Source organism: Paramisgurnus dabryanus, chromosome 15 (assembly GCF_030506205.2).
Source record: "Paramisgurnus dabryanus chromosome 15, PD_genome_1.1, whole genome shotgun sequence".
Classification (NCBI taxonomy): domain Eukaryota; kingdom Metazoa; phylum Chordata; class Actinopteri; order Cypriniformes; family Cobitidae; genus Paramisgurnus; species Paramisgurnus dabryanus.
Window position 1 is genome coordinate 14664757 of NC_133351.1, and position 15887 is coordinate 14680643.

The following is a 15887-nucleotide window of genomic DNA, read 5'->3' on the forward strand; positions in this document are numbered from 1 at the left end:
GGGCGGCAGCATTGCTGATTTCACACAAAATAGGCAGAAATGACATGCATTGTGAAGTTGAACGTCAGACTTCTATCATTTTCGTTCCGTCTCGTCAACGAAAACTAGAAAGCGTCTCGTCATGTTTTCGTCACCTTGGAGACATTTTTAGCTAGTCATTGTCGCGTTATCATCATAAATAAAGGGGGCATCAACTAAATCATTTCGTTGTCGTCAACGTTGACGAAAACAACACTGTTTGTAGAAATCAATAGAAGCTTTGGTCATGTTCATAAAACCTTTGAATTTTCAAATTTTCGTTCCCATAGGCCTACCTTCTGCATAAATAAATACAAAAGAGCTTGACAACTTATTTGCTGTCTTTAAGAGTCTTCGGATGCTGTCTCAGCAATATCACTGTGTAGGTGGAGGCAGATGTCATAAAGCACTGCTGTGATAAGCATTCTCTCTCTCTCTCTCTCTCTCTCTCTCTCTTTCTCTCTTTTTCTCTCTTTTAAACTCTCATTCTCCCTTTTGTTCCCTCCTTTACTCTTTCTTTTTCTCTCTCCACCTTTGATGTGACAGTTTCCTTGGCTCTGCTGTGGTCCAGCTCAGGCAAATCTAGGGCAGGCGGCCAAAAGTAAACAGCAGTACCCACATCAATTTGACAAGCGAGTTATTTGTTTACCAGCCTGAAGTTAAGCACAACATGGTTGGTAAAGAGTATCACAAGAGACCTTAACAGTAAATAGAGCTGGGCACAACAAGCTGTAAGAAATCCTCAGGTTATTCCTTCCTGTCTCTTAAAATTGGTGTCACTCGCATCTATTTATGTGATTACCCCCGAGCAGTGTTTGCCAAAGCACAGCACAGTCTCCCCAGTGTTAAATAACTAAAGAGAATGTGCTTTTCTCAAGATGTAGTTGTTTTATACTACCGTAAAGCTTTCAATCTTAAAGCAATGAAGATATTTTTTTTCATTTTTGAGTGAAGTAACCCTTTCATTTTGGAAGGTATGTACTCTATTTTTCTGGTTTTATTTCTTGGTAACTAAATAGTCTCAGACTGCACGCTCACAGTCTGTTTGTAACTGACTAACACTTATTTCACACAAATCCAGAAAAGACATTTATTGCTCTAGTAAGTTTTAATCTAATTGGTTGAATTTACTCAGCTCTTGCATGTAAGGGCGTAAAGGTTTCAATGTGATGTTTTAATATTTTCCGTTATTTCACCTTGGCTGTTTCTGAAATAGCCCCCATTTACTACTAATCCCTATATTAGTTCACTAATATAACTCACTCGAATGAGAGAATGAAACAAGCAAGTGAATTCTGCCCCTTGAGCTTCCCGGAAAGACAGTGTGGGCGCGAGATGCGAGAATTCATTCGGCGCGAGCTTCAGTAGACAAGTAGCGGCTAGCTTTGAGAGTACATCGGTTGTACACTCATTATTGTGGTGCATTGTGGGTTTGAAAGAGAGCACTCAATAATTTCCACTATAATTTCGGACACTACTAAAAATGCATGTTCTTTGAAATAGTACACTATACTGTATGAGTGTATACGGGGCTATTTTGGACACAGCCATTGTATTTTCTGTATAATCATTCACGTCACTCTTCCTGTCTAAGTGGGTGGTTCTTGGACAGTTTAAGCTTCAGAAAGCACCAGGCTACACAAGACCGGTGACTAAATGGCTGGTTTTCTAAGTGCTGCTTTTGAAAGCTCCTTCACCTCATTTCTACTGTATTTAGAAGGTTTCCAGCAGTGCAAACTTCTGTGCTACCTTATTGAATATGCCCTACTGTCAAGTTATGCATGTGCACACATCTGCCATTCCATTAGCAATATGTAGCATATTGTTATGGCTCTAAGTGATTTGATAGAACATTCTTTGGCCTCTGAATCGCCTACATCTATACTGTCAAATAGCAAAACAATCTGTGCCTCTTACTCTTTTAAGGAAGTTGTAAGAAACACAATACAGGTGTTGTAAATATGTACATTGGCAAAGACTGAACACATACAATTTCATACAGAATCATTTATTTAGACAAACAAAAGACCTAACATGGACCCTCAAACGCTGTCTTTTTTATGGCTCACTCAATGTAAGAGGCAATGCCATAATTCCCTTTCCTTTTGCAATGAGATTATAGAGGCACTTATTGTTCATGTGAACAGGAAGTTCATCTGTCTGATTGCTACACTGATTGTCTGATATGCTGCCTGTTGATATGCCTGTTGGTAATTACAGTAGTTGGGCTTTGGCGAATAATTCATCCTGCTCTATTTGTGCTATGGACATAAATTCAAATCGTGCAGCACATTGTGGAATGGCTAATTAAAAAAAATCTATAAAAAGTTACATTGTATATAGGCCATAACAACCAGGTAATAATACCCTAGCAACCACCTACAGTACAATAGGAAACCTTAGCAACCACATATCAACACACAAAAAAACCTCTCATAACGCCTAAGGTTCCTAGCAACCCCATACAATACTCCAGCACTGTGTCGGTCAAATGACCAGCATTTTTTCCTTTAGAAAATATGAAAATAATTTTACAATCCAGTCAACCGTAATGTATAAAATGAAGTACCGCCCAAGCATTTTAATTAATATTCTGTTTTAATTCAGGTACAGAAGTAAAATGGGCTGTGAATGGTATTCAGTCCCTCCAGAAAAAAGAGATTATGCGATTGCATGATTTAACGCAGTAGTTCTTAAAGTGTGGTCCACGGACCACTAGTGGTCCACCAAACCTCCCCAGTGGTCCGCCAAAAGATAACCTAAACTAGGCAAGTGTTTATGCACTTGTGAAACTGTGATATCAGTTCTTGCCATTCTGTTTTAATAACGTAAAAATTAGTCAGTGGCTAAACCAAAGAGGAGTCAAAAGAAAACATCAAGCGTCAACTGAAAGCAGCTAAAATCCACATATCTATTAGTTTTGTAATGTACTAGTTTTTGTTTCATTTGTAAAATTCCTGTAATTTCAGTGATTTTGGACATTAATGGGAACATTTTTTTTCAGCATTTTATTGTTACAATAGTTACAACCATAGACTTCATATACCCACCACCTCAGTTTTAAACTATTGGCTCTTTGGAATGACATTAAGTGGGACCTAGGCTGTTACAGTATGTTTAATTGCAGTTTTTTTCACTTGTGCAGTTTGTTGTTCATATTAAGCTGCAACTCATTTCACATTTACTTTTTCAAATGAAATAAAATTCCTATAATAATTTCTGAACATGGCATTGCATTTGTGTTTAAAAAATTAGTTTTTGACTTGAAACAGTTGCATAATAAACTTAAATTTAGCTTATCCTTCCTATTATGTTGTTTTTTGGGGGCGTGTTAGAGTGAGATTTTGTTAAGTGGTCCTTGGGCTGAAAAAGTTTGAGAAACACTGATTTAACGCATGTCTGCATAACTCCAAAGTCTGCATATTTATGCATTTTTCAAATATGCCGCACTTTCGCACCATAAATTGCAAATTTCTGTGCACAAAATATTCGGGGCTTGCATGATTTCATAATCCCCGCATTTTCGTAGCAAAAAATCACATATCTTAGCAGAAAGTTGAAAAATTTTGCATTTATCTCACACAAGCGCAGTCATGTCCCCTGTTGCCATGGGAACGGTATAAAGTGACGTGATTATGTGACGTGAACATCATTGAAAAGCTGCAAAAGCTGAAAACAGTTTTGCAAGTTCCCGCAGTTTTTGCAAGTTCCCTCATTTTTTGCAAGTTCCCGCATTTTTTGCAAGTTCCCGCAATTTCATCACATGAAATTGCATAAATATCCTGCATATTCCATCGCATTTTTTAAGAAAACGTGCTGCAAGATCAAGGATTTTTGCCCGCAACAATCACAAAAAACTCATTTTTTTCTGGGTTTTTTCTGGAAGGACTGGGTATTCTGCTCAATACACTAGAAGGTCAAGACTAACCATTTAGACTCAGCTAGAGAGGGCACTGTTGAGACTTTATTGTATGTGAATAATATATTTTATTAAACAGCACAAAACTCAAAGGCTTTACCTAAATACATTAAACAAAAAGTTATCATGACCAACATATAGTTACCTTTTTGTATTATCATACTGTACCTTTCATCCTTACATTTATATTCCTTAAATGACTGTTAAAATAAGTTCTGTTCATGTATGAGAAGTGTTTTATTGATTCAAAAAGTATTTTTTGTCTTTCTGTCCACAGATCCCCAGCTCAAGGGTATAGTGACCAGGTTATATTGCAGGCAGGGATACTACTTGCAGATGAACCCAGATGGATCTCTTGATGGGACCAAGGATGACAGTAGTAATTCTTGTAAGTCCTCTTTGATTTTTTTATTAGGAATGACCAATGTAATGTGACTAGACATCACATTGTACAAAGAACCAAACAAATGTTTTTTCATATGTAGTATCTTTGCCGAGAATGACATATATAGTCGATGGGAGAGGGCACTTAAAAAGTGAAGTGTGCACACAGGCATATCATTAACGTCACTGCACACCAACTTTTAAAATCTGTTACTGATTAATTTTCTGTACTTATAACTGTTGCTGATATTGCAGTAGGCTGATGCCCAGGGAGACGTGTGTGTGTGTGTGAGCTGATAACTCAGGAGGCATTGGTGTATTATTAGCCTTCACTGAGCCTGTTTTTCAAATGCTTCGGGCCAGCTGTTTTAATTTGATTTTAATACGCAGCTGCTCTGACGGAATGACACACTGAGGGCTCTCTGTCAGTCACACAGTCTGAGAGCAGATGACTCTTGACATTTCTGACACACACAAAAACACACTACATACACTTTCACTTTGATTTAACTTGGCATAATAGAAACCAAGACCCATAATAAATTAGTATGCAAATATTATGATTACATTTTTACTGGGTGTTTATAAACTTGTAAAATAATATTGCATGAATAAATCATAACATAGCTAGCATTTCTAATCTGTTACAAAACAATATTTAAATTTGCACAGTATGAGACTAAACCTAAATAATTCACAGAAAGCTGTTGAAAAGAAAAATGATGCTGGAACCACGAAGGATTTCAATTATGTGCTCACCCTTAAAGACAAGATATGCAAAGTCTATTTCATGCCCTTGTAAGGATCCGTTCAGATGTACCCATGAAGCACCTCCAGAATTTAGTTTGATGTTACTGTCCCGCTCGAAATTTCGTGCAAGCACCCCGGGAGTGGTGCCAATTACTTGTAAGTTGAAGTGAGTTCATTAAACTGTAGGTTTGAATCACCCCTCTGGATGCACTTACTGTCACCAGTTAGGCTGTTACTACCCTCCAGTACAAACAATGGACGTTACCTAACAAGTCCGAAGAGCTTTTCCAACAACAAAAGAACCATTAAATTGCCATGCACTGGTACCGCCTCCAATCACCACCCTTCTATGTTCCGGCTTGTAGCGCCCAGCTTCTGTTGCTGCCCACTGGGCATAAAAACAATTATTTTACATAATATGAGGCCTCCATTCAATTTATGTGCATCACCTTTTATGTACTACACTTTTTGCTGTTTATACAAGCTGTGCGGCCTGAGTTCAGTTTCTGTGTCATGTTTTGGTTGGAATTGTGAAGCCTTTTCTAAGCCTTTTGTTGGCTGGGCGAAAGAGTTTGCCTAATGTTCAGCATGTTCTTATAATTAGTTGTATTACTAAGCCATGCATTTTGCATTTTTGCTTTTTTAGAATAAAGGGTGACACTACAATGAGATTGCATTTGTTAACATTACTAAATCCATTAGCTTACATAATCTAATCATAATCAATATACTGTATAAAGAATGTATTGTTCTTTGTTAATGTTAGTTAAACAGCACAATTGTTCATGTTAGTTCACTGTGCATTATTTGCTGTTTACAGTTACAACATTTGATATTAAACATGGTAAATTATAAAATTAACATGAAATATGATTAATAAATGCTGTAGATGTATTGTTTGTTAGTTCATGTTCACTAATGCATTAACTTAAATACAGCCTTATTGTAAAGTGTCGCTGAAATGTGTTTAGAACAAGTCTTGTTTAAATTATAAAATATAAAAATCTAAACTTATTTCAAATTTCACATTAACTTCACAATTAGGTTTGTTCGTTTTAGTGCTGGGCAAAGATTATTTGCGATTAATCGCATACAAAATAAACGTTTTATAAAAAAAATTGAATAATATGTGTGTGTTATGTGTCATTATTATGTATATATAAATACACACATTCATGTATGTATTTAAGAAACATTTAAATGTGTATTTTTTTTATATTTGTATATACTCTATTTGATATATAAATAAAACATTTCTGAAATTAATATTTGTATGTATATATGTATGTATGTATGTGTGTGGTTAAATATACATAGTAATTACACACAGTAAACACACATACTGTATATTATGTAAAAATACATTTTATTTTGTATGCGATTAATCGCGATTAATCTTTGCAGTGCACTATAAAATACAATTGAGTAACTTAGATGCAAAAGCCGCTAAACACCACCTCAGCAAAAATGAGATAATGATATTAAACAAATGATCTTTGCACATCTTATACATTCATGAAATACTTTTGCTTCATATACCGGCCTTAGTCCATTTAGAAATAGTGGTTTGCTGGCAAAATCTATTAAGAGTCTGATAAAAAATGCTTATTTACAAAAACATGTCATGTGCACTTAGAGGGTTTTGCATCTGAGCTCTTCAGTTGTTCAGTGTTAAATGCAAGGTAAATTTACATGTTGATGTGTTTATTGTAAGCATGCACAGCGTTAAACCCTGTGTTGTCTTTACAGCTTTGTTTAACCTCATCCCTGTGGGCCTTCGGGTCGTTGCTATTCAGTCTGTGAAGACGGGCTTGTACATCGCCATGAATGGAGAAGGCCATCTGTACACATCAGTAAGAACACAGCATACTTTAACTCTAATATATCTTCTTGACTGAGCTGGTCAACCACTATGGTCTTTCTGATGAAGATGGTTAAGATGGCAGGGACACCAGTATATCAGCAACCAATGCTGGTGACCAGGAATGCTTTCAGATCTAAATACTGCCTTTCTGTGTTGTACCTGCATAGATAAGCTAACAATTTGATGTTATCATTTTGCATAGCTAAAGACATCGTACTAGAATAGACCCATCACTCTTCATGTCACTCTGAGACTAATTCACAAATTCATATGGTCCGAGCTGTGTGATTGAGCAGAGGACTCATTTGCATATTCATAGATATTAAAGCATGAAGAAATTACTGTCACAGGAAAAACTTTTACATATGCTATTATGATACTCAAAGATAAGTTTTATGTGTTAAAATAATCCACAAAAAGGGTGACTTTAACATAATGTGTTACAGAATATCACAACAATTATTCAAATGTTTATACCTTTATGTATTGATCTTGACCAATCAGTGAATAGTTACAGGCAACTATAACTGTAGGCTAATTATTCTCTTCCATAAAGAGAATAAACAAGACATAATTAACACGTATGGTTTTAGAATAGCAGTTATATAGACAGGACATGTTGACAGACAGCCGCTCCTTTTCCTGGGTAACAACTTGAAAGCTGTAATATTCATCCACAACTGACCCAGCATATTTCACTGAGGGGTCTTACACAATGACTGTCTTTCTGAGGTCTAATGGTCTTACTAATCAAGTCTACAGATGCACCCACACACTCTTACAGCTTTTCATCACTGCTTTTCTTCTCTCTCTGTTCCTGTGTGAATGACTCAGGTAATGGCAGAAAAATCTTTCTTTTCTTTCTCTGTCTGCTCTCTGAGGTTTATACATTCGCTTTTCATTATTCCTCTTTTCTATGAGAATGTGCAGTTATTACCCGACCCCGCGACCATAAGGGGCCATTTCTTGTTAGAGGAAGAAATAAGTGCACTTATCCTGTAGATGCCCTTTTGATTCTGATAAAAAATTACATGCAATACTAGCACTGACTACCAAACAGATTTTTTTGAAGTTAGAACTTCACTTAATAGACTTAATAGTTTTTATGTTAATATGACCATAAGTGGGGTTTTGAATGGAGGTTTAGGGGGAGTTTGTTCATCTTGTCAGTCATAATGTAACATTTTCCACTTTTATTTCCGTTTACTTCTGTAATTCATGATTGCTTTTTTTGGGCAGCAAGCCAGATCTTTTTATTTTACTGTAGTGTAATAGTAATTTTTACAGTATTTCACAATATGGTACCATTAATTAACATGAATTAATGCATTAGCTAGCATTAACTAATAATTAGCAATATATTTCATAATATTTATTGATCATTGTGAATATCACTTATACAAATTTAGTTGTTTGTTGATTGGTCATGTTAATTATCCCTTTAGGAAAGTCGTTTTACTAAGCAGCCTTGTTTGCAGTCATTTCAGTCATCCAAGACTAGTCCTATCAACTTGAACAGGAAAAGACAGTTATCTCTAAAATCACCTCCTAAAATCACAAATAAACACCATATGTTTGACCAACAATTCAACCTGACATAATTTGTACCATAACGTTTGTTTCTTAATGTAAAGGAACATGCCCACATTTTGGGAATTTAGCTTATTCACAGTATCCCCCAGAGTTAGATAAGTCCATACAAACCTTTCTCATCTCCTTGCGTGCTGTAACTCTGTCTGATGCAGCCCCTGCTAGCTTAGCTTAGCACAAAGACTGGAATTGAATGGCTCCAGCTAGCAACCTTCTCCCAATAAGTGACAAAATAACCCGAACATGTTCCTATTTATGTGTTGTGATTTGTAAAGTCACACCGTGTACAAATAACAAGGTCATATGAGACACAGCTATCTTTTAACAGTATACATACTGGGAACTATATTATCAGAAGGCGAAGCAGTTCTATTTGGGCGGAGTGATTTGCACAACTCTGACCGAAGTCTCTGCTCCTCACCAGGGGGCTTCTCGGGTGCTGCAAGCAAATCACTCCACCCAGTAGCAGTGCTTCACGGTGTGACTATACAAACCACAACACATAAATAGGAAAATGTTCGGGTTATTTTGTCACTTATTGGGAGCAGTTTGCTAGCTGAAGCCATTCACTTCCAGTCTTTGTGCTAAGCTAAGCTAGCAGGGGCTGCGTCAGACAGAGTTACAGCACGCACGGAGATGAGAAAGGTATGTGGACTTATCTAACTCTGGGGGATACTGTGAATAAGCTTAATTCCCAAAATGTGGGTGTGTTTCTTTAAGCTCAAATTACTCTAAAAAACTAATTTTCAGCTACTGTCCAGAGGTTGACAAGCTCCTCCCCCAGAGAATCGTCAGTCTTTTATGACTGATGATTGGTTGTTTCAAGGCGGGACTTCTGTCGCCAGTGCAGTCATATTGAGCATTGCATAGGAGTGCTCAAACTGTTATATCCAATATCTTTGATTTATGTACTGATAGTCATTGGCTTCTGAACCATGTACCCACGGACCCACATACTTTTTAAGACCTATGATATTGGACACAGTCACTTTTTTAATTTAGTGCATATGCCTGTTCACTCGTCAGTCATGTCTATTCCACTTGAGAAATGCTCTAAAAAATTTAACTCTATTCTGCGTTTGGCTACAGTCGTGACTTCCACATTGCTGCTTTCTCAAATCCATTCCACTTGGCTCATTTAATTTAAACTCCATTTTGTTAGTTTTCACAACTTTCACCAATTGTTCACCCGCTGCACAACAAGGTAAGCAAAGATTTTAGGCTATAAAAGCAATTGTTTAATTAAAAGGCACCAAAAAAACAAGAAAATGGCATCTACTTCAGTAAATGCTTTGGACCCACTCATTTTTTTTTTTTGCTTTCGACACCCATGCTTTTACTCTTGTTGACAAATGGATCCATATTATAAAATGCTTATTTTGTGAGTTGACTTGATGATTTAACCTTAAACCACTCATTTTCCTTTATTGGTTAAATGAAGGAATGCTGACAGCCTAGTTTGAACAGTTGTTCATTCTACAGAGTCCATCTGAGAGAATACGATAGTCCCGTTGAATAGAGCAGAATTCCATTAAGAAGCTCTTGCACTGCATCCTGGTCTTTTGTCTGCCGAGCCTTTTTTGTACAGCACAGGAGTACAAGTGACCCGATAGTATCAAAACGTTCTGGAGTCTCGGCACATCACACTCATGCCTAGGAGAAAAGAAAGACATAAGAGATAATCTTTCATTTTTCAATCCGTGTCTTTTGTTCAAAGGGCTCAAGCTCTGCTCTCATCTCTCCTGTTGATGTTCACAGACTGATTCATCCTTGGGAATAATATTCAGGCTTCTTTTCTGGGTGGCTTCAGGTATGATAGTTATGCGGTTACATACTGTAAATACAAAAGCGAGTATTTTCTCCAAAAAAAGCAAACATGCTCGTAATGTCAAATCGAGTAAATATGAAATGTACATGCAACTATTAGTTAATAAATAGGGAGAAGGTAAAAAAATATATTTGATCATTTTTAGTCACGGTATATTATTATCATCTTCAGCTAGCTGTTGGTTTTTCTCCTCAGTGGACTAGAGAGAAAGAGGACTATAGCTTTATCACCTGCCACATGTGTTAATGCTGCATTTCATGAGTCTCAGATTGCCTTTTCACATCAGTAGACTGGTCCCTGTAGACTTACTTTACTTTGGTGCTTATCTAGTTTGTATTGCTGCCAGTAGCTGCAAAACACAGCTTTCACTTCGTAGAGCTGATTTGGTTGGCAATAGTCGTTTAATTTGTTTTTGGATGATTTAAAAGTATTTTTTTGAATATTAGGGGTTAACCCTGTGATTAAATCATATTCATCTTATCAGTTCTGTTAAGGGCCAAAGAGTTCTGTAATGTCCTAACTTAATAACAATATGTCTACAGTTTCTCTAATCTTCTTCAGTGTCGGTGGTATGATAGGGGTTTTGAATACATTGAAATCTTTCCTTACTTTGAGTTGGCTGGTTGTCAGGATTACTTACAGGGGAATCAAATATTTTGGTTGAAGATAAGAAGTTGTCTTTTTAAAGCATATTTTGTGCATATCTCATCTGAGGTTTCACATAACTTGTCAGAGATAAGCAGCCACCCAGTCCATGTCCTGCTGATGGACACTGCAAGATGATTTAAGGAAAGGCAACCTAGTCCAAACAAATAAAATACTTTGACCACAAAATCATCATTTAAACATACTTTGCTTATTTTTACACAATCTGCTTGTTAAGACTGACTTTTTGCATTCCTTACGGGTCCAACCGATCTCACATGCCAAAGGGAAATAACAAAAAACCCGATCCTAATTTTTGAAAACCTGTACGAGCTTTTTATTCTGTTGAATACAAAAGAAGATATTTTGATAAATAATGGTAAGCACACAGTTGATGGTACTCATTGGCTTCCATAATAGGAAAAACAAATACAGAATAATGAAAGTTAAACAGGTTTAGAACAACATGAGTAAATTATGCCAGAATTTTCATTTTGAGTGAACTATCACTTTATTTTTGTTACATACAGTGACATTCGACTGTATAAAACTGTGCTTTTTTTAACTTGGTTAAAGGGACATTCCACTTTTTTTGAAAATATGCTAATTTTCAGCTAAATATTAGTTAAATATTAGATTTTCAGTTTTGGAATCCATTCAGCTGATCTCTGGGTCTGGCGCTACCACTTTTAGCATAGCTTAGCACAATTCATTGAATCTGATTAGACCATTAGCATTGCGCTAAAAATAACTAAAGAGTTTGGATATTTTTCCTATTTAAAGCTTGACTCTTCTGTAGTTACATCGTGTACTAAGACCGACAGAAAATAAAAAGTTGCGTTTTTAGGCAGATATGGCTAGGAACTATTATCTCATTCTGGCGTAATAATCAAGGACTTTGCTGCTGTAACATGGCTGCAGGAGGCGCAATGATATTACGCAGCAGCCGAAAAAGTCCCCTTAGTAACTTTCAATGGCAGGGGACTATTTTCAGGCAGTGTGTAATATCACTTACAATTTCCAAATTATTTGGTTATTTTTAGCGTGATGCTAAAGGTCTAATCAGATTCAATGGCTTGTGCTAAGCTATGCTAAAAGTAGTAGCACAAGACCCGAAGAACAGCTGAATGGATTCCAAAACGGTAAAAATCAAATGTTTAACTCTAGGGGAGCTGGAAAATTTGTATATTTTCAAAAAAAGTGGAGTGTCCCTTTAACATTTGTCTACTGAAATGACTTGAATATTCACAGCTTGTAACCCAAAAGTAGCTGGTTCGAGTTCCATGGCCGGCAGGTTTTTAATGAACTATAAGCTGTACCAACCTGTGCTATCTAAATTCAGAGACAGTACTAGAGAAACCAGGGACTGTACAAAACCATCTTCATGCATTAATGAACAATAAGGTCAAAGCTACAAGCTGGCTTGGGAAACAGAATCAGAGGGTATGGCCTACATTCTGCTAAGCTAAATAATACCACAGTTACTTGTTACACATTTTTCTATTAATTATTTTATAATTATTATATTTATAACATATATTGCACTGTAAAAAGTGAAAAGTTACAGTACATCGTACACAGCTTAATTTAATTTTAAAAGTAAAAAAAGTTTTTAAATTTTAAAAGTGATCTAAAGTTTACATCTTCAGTGTGGGTATATACTGTACGTATATTGTCAAAACTGCATCTAATCCAATTCCCATGTGCATGTACTCTCAGTAAAACAGAACATGTTGTAACATACCCAGGCATCAGACCAGGACAAGACATAAGTATTTCTTCAGGTATATTACTGACAGTAGTATATAGAGTATATACTGTACTGTAGCAGGGAGCAGGCAAGCTTACCCAGGAAATAAGCAATCATTTACAGGTGGATAGAATGCTTGGAGAAATGTATCTTCTGAAAGCCCAATCGCACAGTTAATGGAGCCCTATACCAGTGAGATGGAGCTTGGCACACTGATAAAGTCTCCCTCTGCCAGCTTGTGCAAGCAGAAAAGGGTCTTAGTTAGAAATACAAAAACAAGGTCAGGTGACTAATGGAGGCAAAAGCAATTTCACTGTCAGACGAAATCTAAATGAAATCCTTTGCATGCGCCATGACAGTGGCATTTAAGCAGTGCCAGTTTAATCTCTTGTCGTCCAACCATGTATTCGGACAAGTTTGGCCACGTTTTAAAATGAGATATTAGTCATCTGGACTCAATTGGTGAATTTATGAGTTTTAGTACACAAGCTGTGTTGGTATTATGGATTTAAGCATACATTAGGCATGTGTAACATTTATAGCTTTCGGTTTATGTTTTGCCCTAATGCCTGCTGGGTTGTGCTGTGTGGGCCTGACACATCTCATAGGAATATGTCATAAATGGACCCCCTTTGCCCTATGCATTTCCTAAATGGGTCTTCCATGTACTGTATGTCCAACTGTTCGCCTGTCCAGAATTACAGCTTAGTCAAGCATTCACTTGGCTTTTTTAAGGTCTCAAGAAAATGTATAAGTATGAAGCATCACAGGTTAAGCCCAACAAGATGGAGAAGTCCATCACAAACTGGTGATAGCCATCATCTATTAAACACTACAAACATCACTTGGTCATAAGTATAAAGCATCACAGGTGAAGCCCAACAAGATGGAGAAGTCCATCACAAAGTGGTGATAGCCATCATCTATTAAACACTACAAACATCACTTGGTCACTGTTGGGAACAACTGGCCTTGAATTTATTGATATGAAGGTGTTTGTTCGCTCACTAAGCTTTGGAGTTGTACGCCAAAACAAGAGCAGGATGATAGATTCTCCAGCTGTCCTCCGTGGAGGGGGCTGTTCAGCTATGATGAAGAGCGGCAACCCTATACATTGATCCTCAGTTGAAAGGGAGAGCTGGAGCTGTGTCAGGTCACTTTGTAAAATCTGCCTATGTCTTCATGAAAAGGATGTTGCAGGGGCTGTGCTTGGAGCCATGTGTCATGTGCATCTGACAGATAATCTGAACGCAACAGAGTGTAAAGAACACAGTATCGATTAGAGAATAGGAAATAGAACGAGGTGTGGAAGTTCCTTATAATGGCACTAAAGGGAAAGCTTTGGGTTTGCCTGAGGGCTTCGCTTATGACATTGTCCACCTAAGAATAATGGATTATACATTTCTAGAAAACACTTTCTGTCATATTGTGCTTTGGTTAGACATAAGAATAAGTATTTTTTTTATCTATAATAAAAAATATCTATAATGCTGTCATCTTGCCTCAACACAGCCTCGTACCTTAACACAGTTAAGGGCGACATGACAGTAGTATTAAGGACTCAAATACGGGATTGACAGGCATATTCTGGTGCTGTGTGAACATGGCAAATGTGCATTGGTAGCGTGTTGATAGATTTTAGTTTTTATTGCAACCCACTTTGTTCATGTTAAAGGATTAGGCCATTTTCTTAAAAAAATTCAGATAATTTACTCACTCACAATCACAACGTGTATCAATAATATAACTGCATTTCAAGCTTCCTCATTTATTATTCATTTATCTCTGTGCATACACACAAGATGTGAATGCTGTAATTTTTCTTCTCTGTAAGGATCATTAGTAGTAGCCTATTTGTGGTATTTGTAGCACATGTTATCACACTAGTATGGAGCAAAATATGTGCATTTGTAACTCATTAGTTTCTTTAGCAAAGTACCTCTGACCTTAATAGAATATTGATACCATTATCCCTTACAGTTTACAGTTTGGAGACTTGTGACCTGATTTCCATAAGGCTCTTCTTTCGATTAGTTTCCAACAGATTCCACTTTGTTCTGCGCCTCATTTACTTAAAGTACTATCGATATGCAAACACTACAGGCTATTATCTATTCAGTGCCTTGTAAGTTTATCATAATCATGACAAACAGAAACGATTTCTTGCTTTTGTTTCGCTCACTAGTTCTTTATTCAATGACAGCAGTAGATTTAGATAATAGGAGTCTGCTCTCCTGCATACTGAAATGAGTGTAGGCACGGCGGACATTTGTAGGGGTAATGCATAATACAGCCTAAAGCAATAAGTCATTTCTGCATATGCATGTACATTAATTCGATTTTAAGAGGATTCTGATGTTACCAAGTCCTCCCTAAATCTTCTTGGCACATAATATATTGCTTTCACAGACCTATCCAGTAGGCTACCAACAGGACATGCTTCATACAATAGCCATTGTTTCCACTTACTGTACATCATAAATTTTACTCACATTATTTTATGCATTATTTTAACACATTATGTGTGGATTTTGTATTCATATAAATAAAAGGGACAACACAAGGTGTGTTAAAACAACACAAAATGTTTTGTTTCAATAATAACACAGATATGTCTAGGTAAGTGTAACACATTTTAAAGGGTAGATAACATGAAATCGGAAATTTTCCATGTTTAAGTGCTATAACTGGGTCCTCAGTGCTTCTATCTAAGCATGTGAAAAATAGGTAATTGAAATTTGGCTCCCCTTGTGATGTCAGAAGGGGATAATACCGCCTCTTAATCTGCACTATCCTACCACAGCACTGCCATTTAGTGCATTTGCATTTTAAAGGACACACCCAAAAATGGCACATTTCTGCTCACACCTACAAAGTGGAAATTTTAACATGCTATAATAAATTATCTATATGGTATTTTGAGCTAAAACTTCACATATGTACTCTGGGGACACCAAAGATGTATTTGACATCTTAAAAAAGTCTTGTGAAATGTCCCCTTTAACAAATCCGTTTTAAGAGTGTACTGTATGACCCTTAAAATACATTAGTCTTTTTTATAGTGTTAATTGTCCATGCCTAGCAAAGTAGTTTCCCCTTGAAATCATATGTTGACTTAAGACCAAACCGTCTGAACAGG

At 36.6% G+C, this 15887-nt stretch overlaps 1 protein-coding gene across 2 annotated transcripts in view; it reads left to right on the plus strand.

Moving 5' to 3' along the window:
* fgf14 (fibroblast growth factor 14) overlaps positions 1-15887 on the plus strand; it is a 171390-nt gene that overhangs the window by 120674 nt on the left and 34829 nt on the right. For both annotated transcript variants that reach the window (XM_065251782.2, XM_065251780.2), the window contains exons 2-3: positions 4215-4325; positions 6821-6924. In XM_065251782.2, coding sequence (XP_065107854.1) covers positions 4215-4325; positions 6821-6924 — 215 coding nt within the window. The remainder of the gene's footprint in view (positions 1-4214; positions 4326-6820; positions 6925-15887) is intronic.